Below are 26,389 nucleotides of genomic sequence, written 5' to 3'. Positions count from 1 at the left end.
AGCAGCCTGGCTTCCATCCATGCCATTGCAAATGGTAAGAATTCCTGCTTTTTTACAGCAGCATAGTATTCCATTGTGTATATGTACCACAGTTTTCAAATCCATTCATCCATTGATTAGCACTTAGGTTGTTTCCAAATCTTAGCTATGGTAATTTGTGCTGCTATGAACATAGGGGTGCATATATCCTTTCTGGTTGGTGTTTCTGGTTTCTTGGGATATATTCCTAGGAGTAGGATCAATGGGTCAAATGGGAGTTCCATTTTTAACTTTTTGAGGAAACTCCATACTGTCTTCCATAGTGGCTGCACCAGTCTGCATTCCCACCAGCAGTGCACAAGTGTTTTTTTTTTCTCCGCAAGGGTCAAATTCTTGACACTTCTTAAAAAGTACAAACTGGAGCCAGACCTAGAAACTTAGGGGCAAATAGCTGAAGAGTTTAAATCAGGTAGGTTCAGGATAATGAAGTAATTAAGGCCAGGAGTGAAAAAAAATGGCTCAGCTCACATGTTAGCAGCCAGTTTTTCTATTGATTGAAAAAGATATTTGCACATAGTGGAAATGGTATGGCTCTAAAATTCCCAGCACTAGCCATTTAAATTCCTACTCTTCCTTCACTTTTGAAACCATCTAAATTGGTGACACAAAGAAGAAAGGGCACTTTGAGAGCTTCTGAAAGACCATGAATTGGTTGCTATGCTCCACCTCTCAAGAGCCTGTGATGGCAACCTGGCTACCCCTGGCTGTGTGATTGGGCAACTGAAAGCTGGTTTACAGTGAGGACTACTACTCCCCACCCCTCCATCCCAAATTCTGTTCAAACTCTCTGGTATTAATTGAGCCATGTGGCCTTGGGTAAGTCAACTTCTCTGGGCCTCAGTTTTCTCATCTATAAAATGAGGATATGGAATTAGGCCCTTGATTTTATTTTTAAAACTAGAGGCCCAGTGCATGAAATTTGTGCACTTGGGTGTGTGTGTCCCTCAGCCCAGCCTGCACCCTCTCCAATCTGGAATACCTCGGGGGATGCCTGGCAGTCGGACATCCCTCTCACAATCCAGGACTGCTGGCTCCTAACTCCTTGCCTGCCTGCCTGATCCCCCCCTAACCCCTCCCCTGCCAGCCTGATCACCCCCTAACCACTCCCCTGCCTGCCTGATCACCTCCTAACCACTCTCCTGCCGGCCTGATCACCCCTTAACACTCCTCTGCTGGCCCAATCGCCCCCAACTGCCCTCCCCTGCCGGCCATCTTGTGGCGGCATCTTGTGACACATGTGGGGGCAGCCATCTTGTGACGACGTGGGGGCAGCCATCTTGTGGTGGCCATTTTTGTGATGACATGGGGCAGCCATCTTGTGATGATGTGGGGGCAGCCATGTGATAACGGGGCGGCCATCTTGTGACGACATGAGGGCGTGACGGTCACTTAGGCTTTTGTTAGTATAGATCAGGGGTGGGCAAACTTTTTGACTCAAGGGCCACAGTGGGTTCTTAAACTGGACCAGAGGGCCGGAACAAAAGCATGGATGGAGTGTTTGTGTGAACTAATATAAATTCAAAGTAAACATCATTACATAAAAGGGTATGGTCTTTTTTTTTTTCTTTTTTAGTTTTATTCATTTCAAATGGGCCGGATCAAAGTAAACATTATTACATAAAAGGGTACGGTTTTTTTTTTTTTTTAGTTTTATTCATTTCAAACAGGCCGGATCCGGCCTGTGGGCCATAGTTTGCCCACGGCTGGTATAGATGTTACAAACAGGAAAGGAAGGAAGGAAGGAAGGAAGGAAGGAAGGGAGGGAGGGAGGGAGGAAGGAAAGGAGAGGAAAAAAAGCAAGAGCATGTGTGTACCGGGAATACTTGGCCCATAATCTGCCATTTGTGGCTTCTTACATGGAAATCCCATTAGAAATTATCTCAGACTGTGATCTGATCCAGCTTTAGGCAAGATTGTTTTTCTCCTTTTGGAAAAGCTGCGCTCAACCATTTGGGACTCTGCATTCCTGGTTTTTATCCTCTTAGTGTTCTTTTTCTTTAATCCTCATCTGAGGATATTTTTTCCATCGATTTTTAGAGAGAGTAAAAGCGAGAGAGGAGGGGAAAGGGGAGAGAAAGAGAAACATTGACATGAGAGAGACACATCCATTGGTTGCCTCTGACTGGGCCTGGGGATCGAACCTGAAACCAAGGTGTATGCCTTTGACTGGGAATTGAACCCAAGACCCTTCGATCTGCAAGCCAACCTTCTAACCACTGAACAACTGGTCAGGGCTTGGTGTTCATTGTTGTTGATGTTCATTTCTACTCAGTGATTGTTTTACTGCATTTTTAAATTGAAAATAGACATTTTATTTTGTTTGTGTAAGATACAATTTCAAAATGCAAGTCATAATATGTAGATACTAGAGGCCTGGTACATAGGATTCGTGCACTGGTGGGGGGCGTGGCCTGTGGGGATCAGCCCGCTGTGGGAGCACTGCTCATCCAGTCAGCTGAGTGGCTGTGGACCACCCTCTGAGCAGCTGCTCCCTGGTCCAGCATCTTCTGTGGAGCTGGACCACTTGCCTCTCCAGGGAACCCAGTCAGGGCTGGGCTCAAGGACACTAGCACTAAGAGGTGGCAGAGTAGGCCTCAGTGCCACAGCAGCCACGAACCCACCTCCCAGCCTCCAGGATCAGCTCTGTGAGCCCAGCAGCGGCAGCGGTGGTGGTGCTGCACAGCCTGCAGGCATCTGGAGGAGGTGGCAGGGAGCAAGGAGGAGGAGCCTGGGGCGAGGAGGTGACAATGACAGCCCGGGTTCCTGCCCATCAGCCCGGGGTTCGCAGCAAGAGCAGCCTGTCATCCCGATCAGCCTAGCAGTGCTCCCACTGTCATAGCACACTGACCACCACGGGGCAGCTCCTGCATTGAGCATCTGACTCCTGGTGGTCAGTGCACGTCATAGCAACCAGTTGTTCTGGCCATTCCGCCATTTGGTCACTGGGCTTTTATTATATCCTATCTAAGAAAAGGGTAATATGCAAATTAACCATCACTCCATCACAAAAGATGGCAGCACCCATAGCCACAAGATGGCAGCGCCCAGTCCTCTCAGCCCCGCCGGAGTCCCCCAGTCCCAGTGGGGGTCAGCCGCTGAGAGCAAGCAGCGTGAGCGGCCTGGCAGAATGCTTGCTTCACCACCATGGCGATAAGGCAGACGTTCCACACCTGGCCGTAGATGGGCTTCTGGCCAGGCCGGGGCATGAAATACTTGCGTCATCACCCTGGTGATAAGGCAAGTGTTCCGCGCCCAGCTGCGAATGGGCTCCTGTCAGCACTCACTCAATTTACATGAGTGAGTGCTGACAGGAGCATGTCATCCCTGTGACTTACTCATTTTAATTGGAGGGAAAGAGTGCACACGCTAGCAGTGCTGGAGGCCCAAGGAGATGCGCAGAACTCCACTTGGGGAAATCCGAAAGGCATGGCTCATGGAGGCACAGCCACCCTGGGCACTTCACAGATGAATGAGGTGTTTTCTTCCTGTTCCTGCTACACCGAGCAAAGAGGTATGCAAGCTGGAGGCCCAAGAAGAGGTGCAGAACACCACTTGGGGAAATCCAAAAGACATGGCTCATGGAGGCACAGCCACTCTGGGCACTTCACAAATGAATGGGTGTTTTCTTCTCGTTCCTGCTACACCAAGCATGCAAATGCCAGAACCAAGACTGTATAACACAGATAAAACAGATGGGCCTCTGGGCCACGGACGGGCCTCTGGGCCACAGAGAGCCTCTGGGAAGCAGGTGCGGAGTGGCTAGGCCCCGCAGAGAGCTATTGGCACACGGATTCATGTGCAAGGCTACTAGTAGGATAATAAACAAAGTATAAATATACATGTATTTATATGGAAAACGTCACTGAATTCAGTTTTCTTTCTGAATCCTTAAATTAAGAGAATTCACTGGGCACAATATCTCTTTGCTCCGTTTCAGTGTAAGCAGAGCACCTAACTGGAGAGAGTTTTAGGAGCTGAAATGATAATGTCATCCTTATAGACACCTCTCAAGCCAGGAGGAGCCTACTAAATTCACTTAGAGTCTCAGATATATTTCTTTTCTTTGTAAACTGCCAGTCAGGAGGAGGGATGGAAGAGTCAAGCTGATAAGTTATCCTGAGTAAATATCATAATGAAATAAAAGCTCTGATAGGAAGACCTGAGGCCTTCAATGGCTGGGACTCTGGGAACTTGGCGCCATCTCTGAGGCAGGGCAGGCATCGAGCTTCCATCCTAAGCCTGGAGAACCTACTGATGCAGACAGTGCCGAGAGTGGGCACATCTTGGTGGCTTCTCCCTGGCGCCCAACTCCTTGAGTCTTTTCTAGGTCCCCTCTGGCCAGAGCAGAGTTGGTGCCTTCGCTGTAGCCCTTGCTGGCCCGGGTTTTCCTTGGAGTTTCCTAGACTGTGTGGTAGTTTTCTGTATCCTCCTCTCTGCCATTGTTTCCTCCAGTCATTGGGATATCTTCCATATTTTCCACTTGATCACTGGGTGTTTGGGAAGTTTGCCTGTAAAGCAAATAATTCACAGGTTTTGAAAAGATAGCATTGCCCTCAAATTGAGTAAACAGTCCCTATTGAACACTCAGATGGAGAAAACTGCACTCGCAGATACTATTTAAATCCTATTTTTAGGGTTTTCGGTATTTTTAATCCCCTTATCCACCAAAGATTTCCATATGCTATTGGAGCAGCTTCCCCCATACCTTGCCAACCCTCTGCTGAAAACTGGTAGTTCAAATGTCAAGAACAAGAGAAGGAGAGAGTAACTAGGAGTTGCGCTAAGCCAGATGTGATAATCCTGATAAAAGTGATACAATATTTATAAAACTTTAAAAAAAGTTCTTGGCACTTAGTGTTAAGTGTTGACCCAGGAACTAGGAGGTCATGGGTTCGATTCCTGGTCAGGGCACATGCCTGGGTTGTGGGCTCGATCCACAGTAGAGGTATGTACAGGAGGCCAACCGATCAATGTGTCTTTCTATCTCTCTCTCTCTAAAAAATCAATAAAAACATTTTAAAAAGTAAAAAAAATATATTGATCAGTTCCTGAGTAATCAAGGGGTGGGGGGGACAGAACACCTTAATTTCAGGTTTCTTTGTTAAACAATGTGATTTTTAGGCCATGAATGTCTGAGTCAGCAATTTCTTCCATGCATTATTTAACCCACCTTCTGAGGATAAGCACATTTAGGACATTTTAAAATAAGCACATTGAGCTCTTTGGAGGTTTACCAATTCTTAAAGAGGTGATTATGAATATTTCTTTAACATAGTCTGTGAATATTGATATTTTCTTCTTATGAGCATATTTATTGGCCATATATACCACATTTTCAAATACTTTTAAAGAATATAATTTAATGTATTATTCTTTTAAAAGATTGTGTATGTACTCTTTTTAAATATAGTCGCCTAGCCAACATAGCTCAGTGGTTGAGCATCTCAACCTGGGAACCAGGAGGTCATGGTTCTATTCCTAGTCGGGGCATATGCCCAGGTTGTGGGCTTGATTACCAGTGTAGGGCATGCAGGAGGCAGCCAATGATTCTCTATCATCATTGATGTTTCTATCTCTCTCCCTCTCCCTTCCCCTCTGAAATCAATAAAAATATATTTTAAAAATACATAGTCAATGATTATAGTCATTATAATCTCTTAAGAATGTAACTCCAAATATAGCATTTTATATGGAAATTATTACATTTTAAAAATCCTTTTAAAATACATTGTGCCAACATTTTAACATTTTTTAATTTTTTTGATAAGTTTTTAAGTAATATAGCAATCTTAGTTAATCTCAACTATTTATGAAGTTTATGGCATTTCTTATTGGTTGAGATGGTATTAACAGCTTTTGAAGATTTATGTACATTTTTAGATGATGTTTTCATTTTGGCTTTACAGTAGTATTTCATGAAATGTTCATTTTTTCGAAGTTAGGCTCAAAGGGCAGTATAGTCTTTATATTGATATGATATTTACAAAAGAATAATTTTTACTAGTAACTAAAAGTTTATTTTCAACAAATCGTATGTCCATTGATTGTATAAAGCTGAGAAAGGATCCAGAGCAACTACATCAATATGGAATGCTGAAATATTGCTTACTAATTGGTAGAAGTATAAAATTAAGACTAGCCCTGGCCAGTTTGGCTCAGTGGATAGAGCATCGGCCTGCAGATTGAAGGGTCCCAGGTTTTATTCCGATCAAGGGCACATGCCTAAGTTGCAGGTTTGATCCCCAGTAGTGGGTGTGCAGGAGGCAGCCAATCCATGATTCTCGCTCATCAATGATGTTTCTATCTCTCTCCTCTCCCTCTCTGAAATCAATAAAAATATATTTAAAAAAAAAAAGAAAAATTCATTTTAAAAAGTTTAAGGAGAATTTAAAAAATAAAATAAAATAAAGGTTAATGTGTCAGTTGAAGCTTTAACAAAAAAATGATAAAAATGCCTGAAGATTAGAAAAATAATAAGGTTTGAAATTTCAGCAAGTGGCAGAAACAATTTTGTCACAAATGCTGAAATGTAGAATTTCAATGAACAGAAATACAAAAGTAAGACTGACATTAATGAGTGTATTTATAAAAAAGTATATCCATATGTAATGAGTGCATTGAAGAAGAATATATTCATGCCTATATGATAAGAAGTGATACAAATTGCCTATCAAATTGGTTAGTTGGCACATACTTTCTTTCTGAATTAGCTATTGGTAAAATTGGCCCTGTGTCACCATCTCTTGCTGCCCCACTTCTGACGAGTGGCCTGCCTAGGAAAGTAAATGGCTTTCTAAGACTGGCTCAATGTGACTGCTCAACTGCAACACTGTTGTGTGTTTTTTTAAATCCTCACCTGAGGATATGTTTTAGAGAGAGGGAGGGAGAGAGAGAAACATCAGTGTGAGAGAGAAACATGGATCGGTTGCTTTCCATATGGATCACATACTGAAACTTGGGTATGTGCCTTTCCTGGGAATCGAAACAACCTTCTTTTGGTACATGAAACGATGCTCCAACCAACTGAGCCACCAGCCAGGGCCGACACTCCTTTTGGCCAATGTAAAAGCAGGGTGAGAGTGAGAGCCTGTGTCTCTAGTCAGGAAAGGGATTCTTCATTGGGAATGCAGGCCCAGGGTCATAATAATGAACTCTTTTCTTGCAGGAAAGGAAGAATCTTGTCCAGTGTGATTCTCTTGTGCCACTCACCTTGATTTTTTATGGTAACATATCAGAAGTAATACCACACATGCTCCACAAAGCACAGTGACAGGTGTGGAGATGGTTGCCACTGTAAAAGAAGAGAACTAAGCTGGCATCATGCTAAAAGTCCAGGTAGCAGATTCATTTCCTTTTTTTCCCTTTTCATTTAATTTATCGGGGTGACACTGGTTAATAAAATTATACCGGTTTCAGGTGCATAGTTCTACAACTCATCATCTGTACAATGTGTTGTGTGTTCAGCACCCCAAATCAAGTCTCCATCCATCACCATTTATCCCCCTATAAGGTTAATTTCTACGAATCTGAAAATTCTGTATAGTTTACATTCCCGCAGAGAGATACAAATGCCTTCCCAAACAGCTTACTGTTATTAACATTTCTTAAGGTTCCATGCAATTCAATCTATTCTATCTCTGGGCAAAAACTACATTCCTTTCCCACCAACACTGCCAGTTCAAACTGTCCAGTTCATGTTATCCCATGTCCCGTGCTCCTAATCCTTGTCCTTCCTGAGCAGAGTGAGTGATGGGCTGGGGTGGGAGTAAGTCAGGAGGGGAAAGTAAGCACCTCGTGAGAAGAAATGCTTGCTGCTAAATCCAAAGTGAAGGAAGTAGGCATGGTAAGGGTCCTCCTCAGTTGTCCTCTGGCATAGCCTCCCCCTTTTCTGCAGCTTCGCAGAATCTTGATTTAGAAATGATAGCTTGCAGGGCCATTTTCCTTCCAATTCCATTAGCATTACTTGCTACTATTTTTATGACAGAGGAAGAGTGGTAAAGAGAAAGAAGAGGTGTGACAAGAGAGATCTTACAGGTAAGAGGAGAATATAGTAATGCTTAGGAAAAGGAAAAAACTGTTGACTAAGTTGAAAGGAACTGCATGGATGGTGGGAGGATTTGAGGGTGGAAGGCCAGCAGCCACAACAGCATTTGCGATTTATTAGACAGGAAGAGTGGGATCCTCAAGTGGAAGCAAAAGGGTGGGTGAACATAACTATTTTAAAACACTGAGTCAATAATACACTCCAAACAGCTTTTGCCAGTTTGCCTTAATATTATGAAATGTCCCTGCAAAAATCACCTGGCTGCCCCACTTGCAAGGTGACAACCCTGAGCATCTGGAGAGCCAGTTGTCTCATGGTGGACCATGAACCAATTAGTCTCCAAGACCATGAAACTTTTCAGACCTGTCCCTGTACAACCAACACACAACCTTGTAGGCAAGGGTAAAACCCCAGGGCTTGTCATTTAAAATCCAACCCTATTGAAATGCAGGTTAACTATATGGATATGGGAAACACCCAGATTCTCTGCTTTGTAGGAGTGAATGTAAATGGGTACAGTTTTTCTCAAAGGTACTTGGCAACATAACAAAAGCTCTAGAGAAGACCATATAAGTTAACTCTCCAGTTCTACTCCTAGGACTCATTGTGTTTTTTTTTAATTTATTTTTTTTATTACAAAGGGTGTTACATATGTGTCCATTTTTCCCCCCTCCCAAGACAGTCCCCTAGCCTCCCCTATCCCCCAGTGTCTTATGTCCATTGGTTATGCTTATATGCATGCATACAAGTCCTTTGGTTGATCTCTTACCCCCCTACCTCCCGCCCCCGGACCCTCCCCGGCCTTCCCGCTGCAGTTTGACACTCTGTTTGAGGCAGCTTTGCCTCTGTATCTATTATTGCATGCCGTTGCAAATGGTAAGAGTTCCTTCCTTTTTAGAGCAGCATAGTATTCCATCGTGTAGATGTACCACAGTTTTCTAATCCATTCATCTACTGATGGGCACTTAGGCTGTTTCCAGATCTTAGCTATGGTGAATTGTGCTGCTATGAACATAGGGGTGCATATCTAGGACTCATTCTAAGGAAATGGGAAAGTATATGTAGGAATATTCACTGAAGTACTGTGTAAAATAATTTTTAAAATGTTCATCTAAATATCTTATCAGTAGAAAATTAGTTAAAATGTGTTAATACTCATCCAATGGAATATTATTCAGCTTTTATTTATTTATTTATTTATTTTAAATATATTTTATTGATTTTTTACAGAGAGGAAGGGAGAGAGATAGAGAGTTAGAAATATCGATGAGAGAGAAACATCGATCAGCTGCCTCCTGCACATCCCCCACTGGGGATGTGCCCGCAACCCAGGTACATGCCCTTGACCGGAATCGAACCTGGGACCCCTCAGTCCGTAGGCCGACGCTCTATCCACTGAGCCAAACCGGTTTCGGCAACAAAACTAATTGCAGTAGAAAAAAGCATAGAAAAATTGTTCTAAAAGAAGTAACAACAAACTTGGAAAACTAGTGAAAGTTATTTTGACTTTTTAAAAAACATTACTCATCAGTATGACTAAAAATCAGGAGTCTTTTATTAGCAGAGATATTGTAGCTGATAATAAACTATTTCTTCACGTTAACTAATCAGCTTGGCATGCATTTACTGTTCATGGAGAGATTTATTGGAAAAGGCAAGTTGATATAAACAGTATTTCACAATGCTTCTTCCTGTTTATTTGTAATGAGAATATAAACTACAGACTCAAACTCAAGGGAGAAGAGGGCTCCTGAGCCAATGATACAACAAAGCAATTTGAACTCAGTGACTTAAACCCAAACCCTTGACCTCTTCCTCAGTTATATACAGACATATTTAGTAAAGAAATTGAAACCAGAATTACTACAACAATGGACTAAGATATCAACTGCCAAAGTCCTCCACCCTTTTGTGTTTACTAGGGGTGCATGGATTATAGGAAAAGGAAGTGAAAGAGATTTCATGAGTTGGAGGAGGATTAGAATCTGGGAGAGAGAGGAGAAAAGGTGGATTATTGCACAGGAGGCCAGAAAGGCTAATAACTGCCTGCCTAGCATTCAACCTACCATTCAACATGCATGTTGGGTCTGGGGCACAGAAGGTAGCCTAGGAAGCCAGGGGCCACTTTTGGATGTGGATGATGAAATGTCCTCTGTGGTCATACAGGGAATCGCCATTCCTTAGCAGTACCTGCAAACTAGGTCAATCGGGGAGTAGTACGTATTTCTGTCACTGTGCCCAGAGTCCTTGTGTGTCTGCATTTGATCAGGGCAATTTTGAAGTAAGAATGTCAGTTCTGGGCAGTTTTCCTAAGTTTTTTTTCTTCTTCTATTAGTATCTGTTACTTTACTAAGCACATTCCAAGTGTGGGGTTCAGAGTAGATAATCAATACTTACTTGACTGAATTAAATAATTACCATCCCATAAGTTGAAATACATACATTTAAAGTGCCATTTGCTTTTTAATGAGAAATCTGCATTTCATTGCAGGTTAGTACCAGACCTGCCACAAAATAGAACCTCCATTTCTATTGGTTGAACAGATGAACGTTACAAAGGTAGCTTCTGTTAAAGGCTGAGTATATGGACTGTAGCAAACTTATTTCAGATGTGGCAGAAAAAGGAACTCCTCACTCCTAGTGTACTAAATGAAGATGGCCATGTAAACACACTCATAGATGACGTTTTGACCTTTTATTTTACAACTAGAGGCCTGGTGCACAAAATTTGGGGGGAGAGGGTGGCCCTCAGCCCAGCCTGAACCCTCTTCAATCTGGGACCCCTTGGGGGATGTCCGACTGCCGGTTAGGCCCGATCCCTCTCACAATATGGGACTGCTGGCTTCCAACTGCTCGCCTGCCTGCCTGCCTGATTGACCCTAACCGCTTCTGCTTGCCAGCCTGATCACCCCTAACCACTCCCCTGCCAGCTTAATCGATGCCTAACTGCTCCCCTGCTGGCCCAATCGCTCCCAACTGCCCTCCCCTGCCAACCATTTTATGGCTGTGGGCGCTGCCATCTTTGAGGGCGGGGCAATTAGCATATTCCCTTCTTATTGGCTGTGGGTGCCACCATCTTTGTGATGGTGTGAGGGTCAATTAGCATATTCTCTCTTTATTACACAGAATTGAGATGCTTCAAGAATAGCTTAGTCAAGTATCAGAGACCAGATATTGGAAAAATTGAATAAAGTTATTGATAAAAAGGGCTGCCAAGTGAGGCAGTAGATACTTGAGACAATGAGATGATAAGCAACACTTCCTGAATATTTATTTAGATGTTAAAGCCCTCAAATTTACTTAATAGTTGCTCATTCATTCACTACTTATTCATTCAATATTTCTGTTGGACTAAAGAAAGCAACTTTAAAAGTTGTGATATCTTTTATAACCTTATTTAAAAAATAAATGATATTGGTAGTATCAATGGGTTGATTAAAACATTATGTTAACATTTACTGAGCAACCACTATAGTATAAAGCATCATTTATATATATATTTTTTTACAAAGATGAGCTCAACTGATTGCTTATTCATGTGGAAATAGCAACAGCCACTGATGCCCAGGGAACCAGCGAGTACCTCTGTCACTGATACCTGGCCTGGGCATACTCTTAGGTCTTAGGTGGCTGGGATTGTATGAGACATACTTTGAAGGCATTATAACTAAGTTTTTTAGAAAGTTAGCATGATTTTCATTTTAGCATACACCTTCTTAGCGGATGAAACTCAAGTAATACATAATGAAATATAGCTACTTTTCATCTCCTTGCTGAAATTTCTTGCTTTCTTATAGTTTTAATATGTCTGCCTTTTTAAAAAAATGTCTTTATTGGTGTTTTTGAGAGAGAGAAGGGAGAGGGAGAGAGAAACATTGATGAGAGAGAGAAACATCAATTGGCTGCCTCCTGCCCCTCCATCCCCCACCTCCTGGGGTTTGAACCTGAAATTAAGGCATGTGCCCTGATTGGCATCCAAACCAGTGACCTTTGGTGCATGGGATGATGTTCAACCAACTGAGTGGCCAGGGAAACATGTCTATCTTTATATTTAAGCAGCTTGAAAGAAGATAATCTTATTCATACAATATGAATGGTTTAAAGCTGGGGGTTTTTTTTTCTTTTAAATCTCGGTATTTTCACAGTTCTTTGCACATAGCTATCTTTATTGTACATGTTCAGTTAATGTTTATTATATTACATTTCAGAATTTGGGAGTGAGTTTCTGATATTTTAATCCAGTGAAAGACATAAATTAGAAAAAATAGATTATAGTCCATAATAAAATAGTTTGAAAATCTACATAGAAAATATGGCCCCAAAACTTTATGTATAAGTTTTTATCCTACAGATATATTCAGACATATGCAAAACAATACAAGGCTTTCTAATTTTTCATTGTTTGTAATATAGCCAAAGAATGTAAGCAGTCTCGTGTCCAAATAGAGAGTTGGCTAAATAAATTGTGGTAAATCCATACAATGGAATATTTTTAAGTTCTTAAAAAGAATGATGTAGTTTTATATACTGATGTGGAAGAATCTCCAAAATATAGCATTAAGTGAAAACAAAGTACAGAACCTTGAAAATAAAATACCTAACTGGCTGGCATCACATATCCTCTGTGTGCTGTTGACATACTGACTTTCTCTGATGGGTACACAGAAATCTGGTAGCAGGGGATTTCTTCCTTCCCACAGATGATTTTCAGTCAGGGAGAGGGCTTACTTTTTACTATATATCCTTTTGTAATTTTTTATTTTTAAACAATGTGCAAAAATTTTCAGTTCAAAAAATGAATAAAGCCCTAGCCGGTTTAGCTCAGTGGTTAGAGTGTTGGCCTGCAGACTGAAGGGTCCAGGGTTTGATTCTGGCCAAGGGTACATGCCCGGGTTATGGGCTCAATCCCCAGTAGGGGGTGTGCAGGAGGCAGCCACCCAATGATTCTCTCTCATCACTGATGTTTCTCTCCCTCTTCTATCCTCTCTGAAATCAATCAAAAAATATTTTTTTAAATGAATAAAAAATTTAAAACTTTGTAGAAAGATTAATGTAGTACAGGACTTAAAAAGAAAAATTAGATTGGCTTCTTTATTTATTGGTCTCCCCTGAAATGATAAATATATTCTTGTTTTCATATCCTTACCATTAAATGCCATAGTTTCTCCGTGAAAATATTCTCCAAAGAGCCTTTCCACACTGTCTTGACTTTGTATATATGATTGATTTTAAAAAAAATTCTAATCAACTAACTGCTGAGATGACCAAAGCCACTTTTTTTTTTTCCAGATGACACTAATGCAGATAAAATGTAACCACAAAAATATGAATCTTTCTCTAGCAGGAAAACTTGTAAATCAAAAATAGAAATCATTTTGCCCATATGACATTAGAGTGGTTTTCAGTTCATTGAAAACCTCTCAGACAAAAGTATCAGATCCTTTCTTATTTATTGCATTTCTCTCTCCTGGCTTCTTTCTCGTTTTCTCTCCTCTCTTCTCTGAGCTTTCCTCTCCCCCTTTCATCTTTTTCTTTCATTCTTGCTAACAATTTTCCATCTTCCTCCTTATATTTACTGGGACATTCTCCCCTAGTCTTAGTGTTGTGTGCATCTCCTGTAAAAAGGCTTCTAGACGGAGAAATTTGAATGGTCTGGCTGTAGGTGCATGCTCACTAACACTCTGGGGGAGTAATGCAGTTTGTATGTCAGCAGAACAGTGTCATCTCCACAGTGCCAGCACGCACTCCTGGTTACTTAGTAAGTCTTGGACAGGCGTCTAGCTCTGCTTAGTAGAACTGAATTGCTGAATAGGCCCTTTTTGTGATGTGTCTACTCTTTGGTTTCCATATCAGGAGCCTGACACTGGTAAGGTGCCAATATGAAAATAGTGATGTCAAATAAAGAATTCCATAAATAGGGTGATCTTGTAACTTACTTTCTACACCGATACTCTTGAGAGTGAAAGGGGATGCTAGTAGTGATCATGCTGGGACAACTGGCACAAACCAGGACTGTTCAGCTTCCTGGGACAAGTCCCCTGCCCTTCAGCACTTCCAGGACAAAGGGAAATACTTACCAGTGACAGCTGTGAAATTGGATGAATGTGCACCTGAGGGAAGAGATTGCAGCTCAGTTATGATGGTAGTCCTAAAGGTACTATTCTCATTAAGCAGGAGAAATTCTGCACAGTTTGGTTCCTATCTTAAAGCCTTGAGAGATGCATGGCTGGAAAAACCAAATTCATTTTAGCAAAGAACAAGCAAGGTCATTAATTCATTTACAGGCTGGGCCATGCTTAAGAGTCAGATGTGCCCTTACAGAAGATACAGGTTACCGAGTGCTCCTCCATCCCATAGATCATGACCCCAGCGGGTGGGAAGCGTCCTCGTCCTCCCACATTAGGAGGAGGCCGATATTATTCAGATTCTTAGCAAAGCAAGTTAATACGGTGAGACTTGGCACATTTGGGAAATGGACTTCCTTTTCACCTGGACTGAGCCAGGGTGGAGCACAAAACAGAGACAAGAGCAAGAAGCCTGTGGCTTAGAGCCGGTGGCGGAGGGTTGCCAGGTTGTTCTGATTTTGGAGGGTATTATGTCATGCAGGCAGAGAGCTGAACTCCCCTAAAGTGTGCAAAGACGGTGCCAACCTGGCTTCTCGAGGGAGGTGGAGGGAGTGTGTTCCAAGGACTTTGCAGTTGTCTGAGGTGGGGCTTGGGAGGGCTCACTCCTGACTACCCCTGTGGTTCCTGCAGGAGATTTGGATGTCAGCCTGGAGCCCGGAACCACAGCTGGCTTTGTGGCCACTGTGGTGTCTGGCTTGGAAATGAAAGCTGGCTCTGTCAGAAGGTGCAACACATGGAGAACATAAATGTTTAGAATAGTAACTTTCTTAGCTCCAGAGGAGAGTGAACTTAATCTGTGCTCTAAGGAGCCCACCCTGGGCCAGCCCTCCCCCAGGACACTGCTCCATGGATCTTTGCGAAAATCCCTTAAGTGTGTGTAACGTAGTCATCCATCCGGGGTGGCCATAAGACTTTTGAGAATGCTAGAGGATTTGCAGAGTAAATTACAAAGATTAGAGTAGATCCAGGCTGTTTACTAGAGAAGATTGGGCTCAAAAAAAAAAAAACCACACACACACACACAAGTGGAACAGTATTTGCCAAAGCCGAGATGTCTGGGATGCTGGTTTTATTTTATTTTATATATGTTTTCACAAAACTTCTAAATAAGAGGGAGCCTGAGATTCAGCCCATCTGAACTATAGAGTGTATTTGAAGGGCTTTGCCCTGGTCTCGGCATCTTTGGCCATCGGCCACATTATTTGGGCTGCTTTCCCATGTGTTCCCAGCCACAAATGCTGTGAGAAGTTCTCATGCCCTTTAATCCTTACTCACGTCCTCATACTACCCAGACTTCCAGCAGTCCAGATACTTTGCATAGAGTTCCCCGAGTATTCCCATCCAAGTGTCCATAGCAACATCACTTTCTGTCAAAGATGACAATCTCACATCTGAGATTTCGACCATACAGTTTCATCTGATCAAATGTTTGGTGCATGAAGTCAGAACTGGGAGAGGCCACTTGATGATTCTCATTACTTGGGTGAATCAGATTTGACTCCCATCGAAGGAGCTTTAGAACTGCCCCAATCTTAAATATAGCCAGTACCTCAGCCTCCGCCTTCTGTTTGTAGCCAGCTAACTAGAAGGAACCACCTTTTTCTGGCCTTTCCATCCTCCCTTCAGCAGTGGTTCTCAGCCTTGGCTACCTAAGAATTACCCAGGGAGCTTCTAGAATTCTGATTCCCAGATTGCTCTCGAGAGTTCCGAGGTGACCTCAGTGGACAGCCAAGATTAGGAACCCTGCTCTAGGGAGGCATGCCAAGCATAACAGAATGACTGTGCCTGGATGGGAGGAGACAGGGGCTAGGAAAACCCACAAATTGGAAAATGGGACACAAAAAAATCAAGAGTTAAGTGTAAAGTAAGGGTATCATAGGACATGGGGCACATTGTCCCATGATATTTAGCACCGAAGGTTTTGGATTTTCTTAACACGGAGTCAGTGCTGAGGAAATTGGGATGGATGATTACGTAAGACTCAGTGGAAATGTGACACATTGGCAGATTTGGGCAATGCTGCTACACCAGAGCCATCATAGTTAACTTGCTGGTGCGTAGGATTGTTGGGAGGCAATTCTGCATGGGTCACTCACGTTTCTGAAATTCACATCTTTTGTTATTAATACTTACAGAGCTCTTTCTAGAATCAGAACTCATATACTGGTTTTTGTTGTTGCTTTTAAAAAATTATTCATAATTGACACAGTATTATATTAGTTTCAGGTATACAACATAGTGATTCAACATTTATATGCTTTACAAAGTGATGGCCACAGCTCTGACCAGGAGTGTTGTGTTTTTCTGCCAGTATCCCTGAAACTGTGGTGGGCTAACATGTGAGGCAGGCCAAACCTCAGAACCTCCCTGAGACGGAGAGCAGTATTGACAAGGATAGCAGTTAAGTTTGATCTGACATAATAAGAGTGGATTTCAAACCATTATTAATCATGCACATATAAAACCTGGATATCAAGCCCCTTTGGTTTAAAACAGAAAATTAAGCTAAGGTAAGTTTTTGTTTTTGATTTTTAAATAGTTTTGTTCTATTACATAAGTTTGTAGTGGAACTCCAGCAGTGGTCCATGAATCTGAGGGATTTGTGGGGACCTGAGTGTTAGCAGGGAATGGAAGTCCTTAAAAAATTCCCAACATTCCTACCTTTTCCAGAAGGGGAGGGGGTCTCTGGCTCTGGGGTCACCCCTGCTGGAGCTACTGTGGAGGATGGCCTTTGGCGGGTCAGGGAGGGGTCTCCTAGAGAGAGGACAACCACATGGCATTTATGATCTTGAGGGTGGACCCTGGGGTGGCTTCAGAACTGGATATAAATAAACATACAAATTTAAAACAGATACATTTGGTCTCTTAGGATAGGTCAGAAACACAAGAAATAAACTACAATTAATGTTTCCCAACCTGCAGTTCTCATGCAAATGTAAGCACAGACTGCAAACACAATAGGCAGCAGGAGTATCTGCAAATTTGCATCAATTCCCTCATCCCCAAGCCCCAGAGAGGCAACATGGATGGGCCAGAATAGATACATCCAGTGGGTCTGCAACGCAGCAGAGGAAGCCTGAACTCAGGGAACCTGAGTCTTTTATTAACAGCATGACCATGTCTGCCTTCTCTCCAGAGGGAGGTGCTGTCTCCATCTTTCAAGGCTGTATATATACATGCATCCTTGAAAAGATCAGGGAAAGGGACAGTCAGTCCTCTACATCAAGTAGAAGGCTTCCTCCTTGCTTTGCCTCTGACGGCTGCATGACAGTCATGCAAAGGGAGGGACAGGTTGAGGGGGAGGGGCACCAGGTGGTCTAAACACTACAAATTCAATAAGTAAGTCTGGCTCTCCAAGGAGTCCTACAATAAAGTGAGTTTGCTATAGAACAACCTCCCGTCTGCTCTGACTGGTGTCGCTAAGTGGTTAGAGCATGGGGCCCATGCACCAAAGGGTTGTGGGTTCAATTTGCTGGTTTGATTACTGGTCAAGGGCATGTACCAGGGTTGCAGGTTCGATACCCATTCCCAGTTGGGAGGCGCTACGGGAGGCAACCAATCTATTTCCGCCCCCCTCTTTCTCACCACCCTCCATACCTCCCTTCCACTGTCTCTAAAAATCAATGGAAAAAAACCATCCGGCGAGGATAAACAAAAACACAAACAAACAAAACCTCATCTCCTTACACCTCTGCTTCCCCCATAGAGAAGTTGGTAATTTTCACAAATGTTATATGAGAAAGCATCTCACTCACTGCTGGACTTGTACCAAGTAAGCAATAAATGTTAAATCAGAAGACTGTGGCTTAATATTTTTCTAGAGTAAGTGGATTAGTATTTCTGGAAATGGCACAATTGGCTTCCACCACAAGATTAATTGACTCCTTCTGGCATGGTTATCCAGTTGTAGGTGGTTTACAAAAATTGATTCTGGCGACTTTCTCTCACACTTGCTCTGAACCACTGACTGGACACCAGACTTGGGTAACCGAGTTAGGGAAGCTGCGCCCATGTGTCTCCGCAGTCTCCTGGGATGGATACCATTGGAGAAGAATGCAGACCTTCTCCTAGGGAGAAATTGGAAAAGCTCTCTGGGAAGCAGCTATGCTTGAGCACACATCCTTGTCTGTAGCCAAATTCTTGCTATCAAAATCTTAAAGCATTGATGGTAATAATAGTTAATATTTACCAGGTTTCACTGAATCTTTCTACAAACAAGCCACAATGGACATCGGGTCCATTTCCTATATAAGAAACCTAGAGTTCCGAGATATGAAAGCCCAAAGTCTCATGAGTTTAGGTAAGTGGCAGAGCCAAGATTTGAACCCACAATTGTGTGACACCCTCCCTGCTCCAAAGCTCATGTATTTCCACCTCCAGAGATGTTGTTTAGAGGTCTATTGGTTTATTTAGCCTCAGACCTCACCACAAATCTCTTGGCCCCTCAGGTGGGCTATTCTATGACCCACATTGCAGCACTGCTGTCTATGTGTCCTTGGCAAGGGTGGCAGGGAGGGATGGTGCAGGGGAAGGTACTTACTGATGCATATGAGAGTGGGAATGGTCCACTGGGTAATATTTGTGTCCTCGTTACGCAGGCATTTAGTCAGGCTGGACGTACCAGCTTTACGCTTGAAACCAGAGTTACAAATATAACGCTCCCTGGAGTTCTCATTATAACTCTTGACCTGGATGTTTGCATGTTCAATAGATGTTGGAGTAGAGCATGTGGTACCTGCAAAAGTACAGATAAGAGGGAGAGATGAACGAATTTCAGCTTGTTCAGAAATCTTCCAGAAGCCTGCCTTAGGTGCCAGACTTTCAGCATAGCTCGACATGGAGGAGTTATCAGAGGAAACCTCCTTTGCCTCACTCTCACTTCCCATCCTCCCCAGCCTCAATCTCTCTCAAAGGTATCCATCCCTCTGTTTCTCTTCTGCCTCATCCATACCAAGCCTATGAGTTCTCTTGCCTAAACGAACAGCAATAGCCTCCAGGCAGCCAGCATCATCTTTATAAATGCATATTTGATGTCTTTGCTCTTTCCTGATACTCTGCTGCTCTTAAAATAAAAACTAAAATCCTTAAGTCCTCAAGGATCATCCAGAACTTGCCCTGCTTGCCTCTCTAGCTACTCTTCCCCCTTGCCACAGAGGCCTACGGTCCCCTTATGCCACTTACCAGGCCTTCCCTCCCTCCCCTTGCCCCACTCTTGGCTGGCCATCTGTCATCCTTCCTCAGGAAAGTATTCCCTCACCCCCCAGTCAGGCCCCGGAGTTCTCTGTTCTTTCCCTGGATAGTTGTATTTAAGATGTTGAGGTGATGTAATGAATTGTATGTCTCACCATCTGCACTGTAAGTTATAGAGGGTAGGGGTCACATCTGTTTTGCCCAACATTGTATTCCATAGTACAGTACCTGGCAAGAATAGGTGCTCAAGAAATACTTATTCAAAGAATGAATGTATAAAATTTCTTCCTCAACACCACGCTTAAGTCTGGCCTTCTAATATAAGAGTTCTATTTATTTAATTTCTACATGTATAACCGGCTTATCTAATTCTTCTCACTTTTTTGGAAGAAACCAGAGGCAAGATGAATTTCCCCAGGTGGCTCTACTTTTGTAACAGCTGGAATTAAACATTGATTCCAACATGTAAGCTAAAAACCCTGGCAATGTGGCTCTCATTCTGTTCTGTGGAAATGAGGAGTTTCATAAGTTGATATCTAAGGATATTGGCCCAAGAAGAGAATAAAGGACTGAAATGTTGGCCATTTTCATTTTGAGGATGCCATATTTATTACTGACTTTTTGTTATTGTTAATTATTTATGGCCTGTTGATATTTTTGCATTGTTAGAAAAATTCCTATATAAAAGCATGCAGCATAAACGTTAAACATGTTTAATGAGTTGTAGGAGTACTTTACTTTTTTTCTACATTATGTAACAACAAAACTTGCAAAAAATGAAAAATAACTTTTTCTTTCACTGGGAAAAACTGTGAAATTGGCATTATTTATCATGTACCTAATGTAAAATGCTGCAGATCTCAGGAAAGAATCTATTTCTAAATCCTTGATAACAGTATCCTCTTTGGCACCAATTTTGTAGATTCGGGTTCTATAAAGAAACCCCAAAAGGGTCTTTACTAATTAAAAGATGAGAATAAGCCCTGGCCAGTATAGCTCAAGTGCCTGGGCATCATCACATGCATGGAAAGGTTGCCAGTTTTATTCCTGGTCTGGGCACATGCCTGGGTTGCAGGATTGATCCCCAATAGGGGTGTTCAGGAGGCAGCCAGTCGATGTTTCACTGTCACAATGATGTTTCTCTCTCCCTCTCCCTTACTCTTTCTCTCAAAAATCAATAAAAATATTTTCTTAACTTAATAAAGAAAAAATTTTTTTAAATTTTTTTTTAAAGGTGAGGACCAGCCAATGTATTGTTCTACCATGTTTGTTCCAAAATAATATTGCTGGCTTATCCTTAAGATGAGGTCCTGTCCAATGCCAGAAAGAGTCTATTGCAGAAAAGGTTAAAAGCAAAATTTTTCTTTAGCCACTTGAAACACTGTATGATCTTTTTAAAATTTTATTTTTCAATCAATTGTAGTTGACATACACTATTAATTTAGTATCAGATGTATAGCATAGTGATTAGACATTTAGATAACAGGAAGTGATCACCCCCATAAATCTACCTATCTGACACAATTGTATGATTTTTATGTGCTTTTTCCTATTAATTCAATACACTTAAGGTTTTCTTGCATGCAGAGGAGATGAGCAAGAACTAGTTTCTGAGGCCAAGCTTTGCCTGAGGCAGTGGAGGAGGTGGCTTAGAGTGGGCTGCGTTGGAAGGAAAGTCCCAGGCATGGAAATTCTTCTGCAGCATTTTCCATTGTCCTGGAGCTTGTATGGACGTGTTGAGAAAGTATTGCTGCGCCCCCCTTCCCCCCATCCCCATTACTGAAAAGGTCATTGGCTGAAGTGCTGGCAAAGGGCAGAAACCAAGGTAATCTACCAAGTTAGCGGGAAAGCATAGAAATCTTTCAGTGGGCTTCCTTCAGCTGGCTTTTTGGTTCCAGTGTGGAACCCTGAATAAGTCTCTCTGAGCAGCTGGGACATCAGCAAGCAAGAAGGTTAGGACTCATCCAAGAGAACCGAGAGAAGTAATCTTTCTACTAAGGAGGGTAGTCTGAGGGGGAGACTGAATATGGTGGCAGTTAGAATCACAGATGAGGCGGGCCAATCCACAGAAAGCAGGTGAGCAGGAAGGAGAAAGCTGCTATTTAGTCAAAGCTGACCCAGATCCTGCTTGACCAATAGAAGGCTCAGGTTGCTGGAAAGCAGGCACAGATTCTATTGGGATAAATCAAATGGGCGTGGCTTATTTGAAGGATATAGAAAGAAATCAGCATCACCTGAACACTCAGCTAGAGATCAGAGACTTTGTCCAGGGTGGATGGAGATTTGTGTTCCAGAATTCAGCATCCTCACATTCAGAGCTGTGGAAGCTGATCAAATTTTCCACAATCTGTCCCCCTCCAGGCCTAGTACACAGTTTAAGCTGGATAGGTGGCCAAGCTCACCTCATCCATTTGGGAATTAGGCTGTCCACAGTTCTATGAGGGAGCTGAAATCATCAGACTTTCAGACCAGAATTGCCTGATCCTGGCACATTCCTAAGCTCAGCTATGAGAACGAACAGTATATCCAGCAGCCATTAGACCAGCTCCAGGCTTATCCTGAAGATCTTCTCAGCATCTGTCAATATAGGTGCCACAAAAATAAAATGAAGGGATGCCCTGGCTCATATGGATCAATTAGTGGAGTGTTGTCTCATGCACTGAAAGGTCACCAGTTTGATTCCTGGTCAAGGCACATGTGCAGGTTATGGGTTCAGTCCCGGACCATATGGGAGGCAACCAATCAATGTTTCTCTCTCTCTCTCTTTCTCTCTCTCTCTCTCTCTCTCTCTCTCTCCCTCCCTTCCTCCCTGGCCAGTGTAGCTCGGTTGGTTACACCATCCTCCCGTGCACCAAAGGGTCTCAGGTTCAATTCCCAGTCAGGGCACATACCCAAGTTGCAGGTGTGGTCCCTGGTCTGGGCACATATGATTCCTGGTCAGGGCGTATATGGGAGGCAAACAATTGATGTTTCTCTCTCATATCCATGCTTCTCTTTCACATCCATGTGTCTCTTTACCTCTTCCTTTCATTTTCCCTTACTCTCTCTCTAGAATCAGTGAAAAACATATCCTCAGGTGAGGATTAAAAAAATAATAATAAAAGGGAAAACAAGCTGGGCTAGATAATGAGTAAAAAATAGTGATTGTTTGAAGCTTCTGTAGATTTTCCTCCCAAGCCCATCTGCGCTGTTAAATCTGGGGGCAAAGGTATAAAGTCACTGTCATCTCTCCTTTTCTTCTTGAAAAATTTGTAGGAACTAGTTATCGTCCATGAAAAAAACACTTAGTCCAGGTTTTGGAGGAAGAAATTACAACTATGGAAAGGGGAAAGGGATGAGTAGAATGTACCCTATGGTGTTGAACTAGAATTGAGGTTGGAGATATTAGTATGTAATTAGTGTGTATGTGTACACATATGTGTACATGAGTTTGTGTACCCTTGTGTGTCTGTGTGAGTGTGTACATGCAAGGATGTACCTGTGTATGTGTGTGCTAATTTTGTCCTTTGATAGTGCCTAGAAGCAATAACATATTAGCAGCAAACATACTTGGTACCCAGATCTTGGTCTCTACAAAAAGACTGATTCCAGAGTTAGGACATTGAAAGCACAAGTGAGTATGGAATATATTGTGCCAGGAAGTAAGGAAGTGCTCAAAGAATGATAGAAACATTTCAAAGGCTACAGTGGCCAGGTTGAATCAGCTCTTGTGAGCCAAATCTGGGGCAATTTGAATATTAAAATAAAATAGTAACAGATTATGGAACAAAATAAAATTCCATAAGTTTGTACTAATATCAGTAAGTAAGTAAATAAATAAATAAATTTGAGACAAGAGAAAGCCTTTTTAAAAGAAATATTAGAACTGATGATACTTTATTTTTTAATATATTTTTATTGATTTCAGAGAGGAAGGGAGAGGGAGAGAGAGAGAAATATCAAAGATGTGAGAGAGTCATTGATCGGCTGCCTCCTGCACACCCCTTCTGGGAAAGGGGGTCAAGCCTGCAACCTAGGCATGTGCCCTTGACTGGAATTGAACCTGGGATGCTTCAGTCCACAGGCCGATGCTCTATCCACTGAGTCAAACCAGCTAGGGCGAGAAAGCCCTCTTACAGTAGATCGAAATTCAATTTAGTAATATTGGGACAAATCAGTATCATATGCCTCCTGATCCAATTCACTGAGAAAGACACAGCATTGCATCTGTGGTATTCTTTCCAAAATCCGATGAACCTAAATTGACAGATATGCTAAAAATAGTTGGCTTGCTTAGGCTGTGTGGCTCGGTGGTTGAGAATTGACCCATGAACCAGGAGGTCACTGTTTAATTTCCAGTCACGGCACATGTCTGAGTTGCGGGCTCGACCCCCTGTACGGGGTGTGCAGGAGGCAGCTGATCAGTGATTCTCTCTCATCATTGATGTTTCTATCTCTCCTTCTCCCTTCCTCTCTGAAATCAATAAATATATAATGAAATATTTAAGCATAAAGGGACATAATGTCTCCAAATTACTTTTTTAAAAATTAATCTTCATTGCTGATATTATTACAGATGTCCCTCTTTTTCCATCTATATCTTCCCTCCACCCAGTTCCCACCCCACCCCAGGCCCTCGCCACCCTATTGTGTTCATAGATAATGCATACATGCATATAAAATCTTTGTCTAATCTCTTCCCACACACCCCTCCCACACTCCCTACCTTCCCTCTGAGAATTGTCAGTCTGTTCCATTTCCATGCCCCTGATTCCATTTCATTCACCAGTTTATTCTGTTCATCAGATTTCTTATTCATTTGATTTTCAGATTCATTTGTTGATAGATCTGTATTTGTTGTCACTTGTGTTCATATTTTTTATCCTTATCTTTTTCTTCTTCTTCCTCTTCTTGAAGAATACCCTTCAGCATTTCATATAATACCGGTTTGGTGGTGCTGAATTCCTTTAGCTTTTTCTTGTCTGTGAAGCTCTTTATCTGACCTTCAATTCTAAATGATAGCTTTGCTGGGTAGAGTATTCTTGGTTATAGGTTCTTGCTATTCATCACTTTGAATATTTCTTGCCACTCCCTTCTGGCCTGTATAGTTTCTGTTGAGAAATCAGCTGACAGTCGTATGGGTACTCACTTGTAGGTTACTGTGTTTTCTCTTGCTGCTTTTAAGATTCATTGATTTGATTCTTGGGATTCTCTAATCTATACTGGATCCTCTGTATATTATTCTTTATTTCAGTCAGTGTATGATTAATTTTTGACTGGCCCTTTTTCATGATTTTGGTATTCTCACTAAGATCCTTAGAAGTCTCACTAAGTTCCTTGGAGGTTTCTAGAAGATTCTCGAGTAACCTTAAAACCGTGGTTCTGAACTCTAATATCCAGTACTTTGCTTTCTTCCATTTCTTTCACTTATGATATGTTTCTTTGTCTCCGCATTTTGGCTGCTTCCTTGTGTTTTTTTCTATGTATTGGTTAGCTTCTAAGTCTCCTTGGTTGATAAAGTGGCCTTGTGTAGTAGGTGTCCTATAGGGCCCAGTTGCTCAGCCTCCCCAATCACCTGAGGTGGACACTCTTGGTGCACCCCTTTGTGGGCTGTGTGCACAGTTTTGTTGTAGTTGTGCCTTGATTGCTGTTGTTGTCACTGGGAGGAATTGACCTCCAGGCCAATTGGCTGTGGGGACCAGCTGTGACTACAGTGGGAAAGCTACTGTGCAGGAGACACTCTTATGGAGCATTGGGGCTTTGGTGCTCACTGAGTCTGCCTCTTGAGTGTGTCGCTTTTGGATGTGTAGAGTTGTAATCTGGTATGGTCTCACACTGACCACTGGTACACTGGCTCTTGGGTCTCCAGGGAGGTGCAAAGTCAGCCACTGCCTGGGGCCACCCCGCAGGAGCTACAGAGATCTGCAGATTCCTCCTCTTTGTATCGGGTTTGGAAGTGCTCAGATGAGGCCCAGCTGTGAAGCAAGGCAGGCTGGTGCTGGTGCCGATTTGGGGGGCTTTTATTGACAGGTTTGGGGCTCCCTGTCTCAACTGGAGCTTATTTGACAGGTTTTTAGCCTGAGAAAGGACAGACCATTCATATGCAAAATCCACTGCACACAGCTTGCCTGTGCGTGTCTGGGTCCCCCAGAGCCTCACCTGGGACTGGAGCTCAGAGGAAGTGGGAGCTTGTAAATTCACTTCGTGGTGCCAGCCTTTTAAGAGGAGCAGCTGGGTCTCCAGCAGCCGGTGTGTCACTCAGCTCCAATCTGCATTGGTTTGTACAGTTCGTAATTCTTACGGCCCATAGGGACTTCTTTCCCCAGCTCTGGATCCCTGGGCTGGGGGTCTGGTGTGGGACGGGGACTCCTTGCTCCTCTGGGCAGCCTCCACAGAGGCACTCTCCCTCCCAATTAAAAAAGCGGCACACCCGGGTGCCAGACGAACCCATTTCGCACCTCCACACCTCCTACCAGTCTATGTGCTTTCTTCTTTACTTCTCTAGTTGTAGTATGTCCACTCAGCCAGCTTTCCCGTGGTTCTGGCTGATAGTTGTTCTGTATTTTAGTTGTAATTTTGATGTGGTTATGGAAGGCAGCAAATACAGGTGTTTACCTATGCTACCATCTTGGTTCTCTCCATCCCCAAATTACAAAAAAATAATTTAAAAAACACATTTTCCTAGAATTTCTGAATTTGTACTTTTAAAGTCCTAGAGTGGCTTCCTTCATTATGATAATTATAAGCAATTGAGATATTTGTAGAAAAATTTAAAATTATAAATAGCATTTAATATAGTGAACTATCCTTTGTTTCATATCCAAAATGCTACTATCAACTTTTCAGTATGGTAGGTGTATTAGTATAATTTGGGAGTTCCTATAACTCACTCATAACAATTTAAATTTCAGAGCAATAAAATATGGAAATTTAGAGATTTTTTTTAAAAACTGTCTTGAGCCTCTTCAGTGTCTTAAGGGTATTATCTTATTTAGACTTTCAGTAAGTCCTT

General features: G+C 42.4%; 1 protein-coding gene across 3 annotated transcripts in view; it reads right to left on the bottom strand.

The window, feature by feature from the left end:
* Positions 1-3,550: 3,550 nt before the first annotated feature.
* Positions 3,551-26,389, bottom strand: part of IL15RA (interleukin 15 receptor subunit alpha) — a 38,999-nt gene continuing 16,160 nt past the window's right edge. The window contains exons 2-7 of one of the 3 annotated variants that reach the window (XM_006772615.2): positions 18,749-18,943; positions 16,870-16,962; positions 14,734-14,922; positions 14,161-14,193; positions 7,249-7,330; positions 3,551-4,547 (exon numbers count right to left, since the gene is read on the bottom strand). In XM_006772615.2, the coding sequence (XP_006772678.1) occupies positions 4,439-4,547; positions 7,249-7,330; positions 14,161-14,193; positions 14,734-14,922; positions 16,870-16,962; positions 18,749-18,943 (701 nt within the window). In that variant the 3' untranslated portion in view covers positions 3,551-4,438. The remainder of the gene's footprint in view (positions 4,548-7,248; positions 7,331-14,160; positions 14,194-14,733; positions 14,923-16,869; positions 16,963-18,748; positions 18,944-26,389) is intronic. The other 2 variants (XM_006772616.2, XM_006772617.2) reach the window with 2 other exon arrangements.

The sequence above is a fragment of the Myotis davidii genome, unplaced genomic scaffold, assembly GCF_000327345.1.
Source record: "Myotis davidii unplaced genomic scaffold, ASM32734v1 scaffold544, whole genome shotgun sequence".
NCBI classification, from domain to species: Eukaryota; Metazoa; Chordata; class Mammalia; order Chiroptera; family Vespertilionidae; genus Myotis; species Myotis davidii.
Note: the sequence above shows the minus strand (reverse complement) of the source record. Positions and strands in the feature narration are given on the sequence as shown.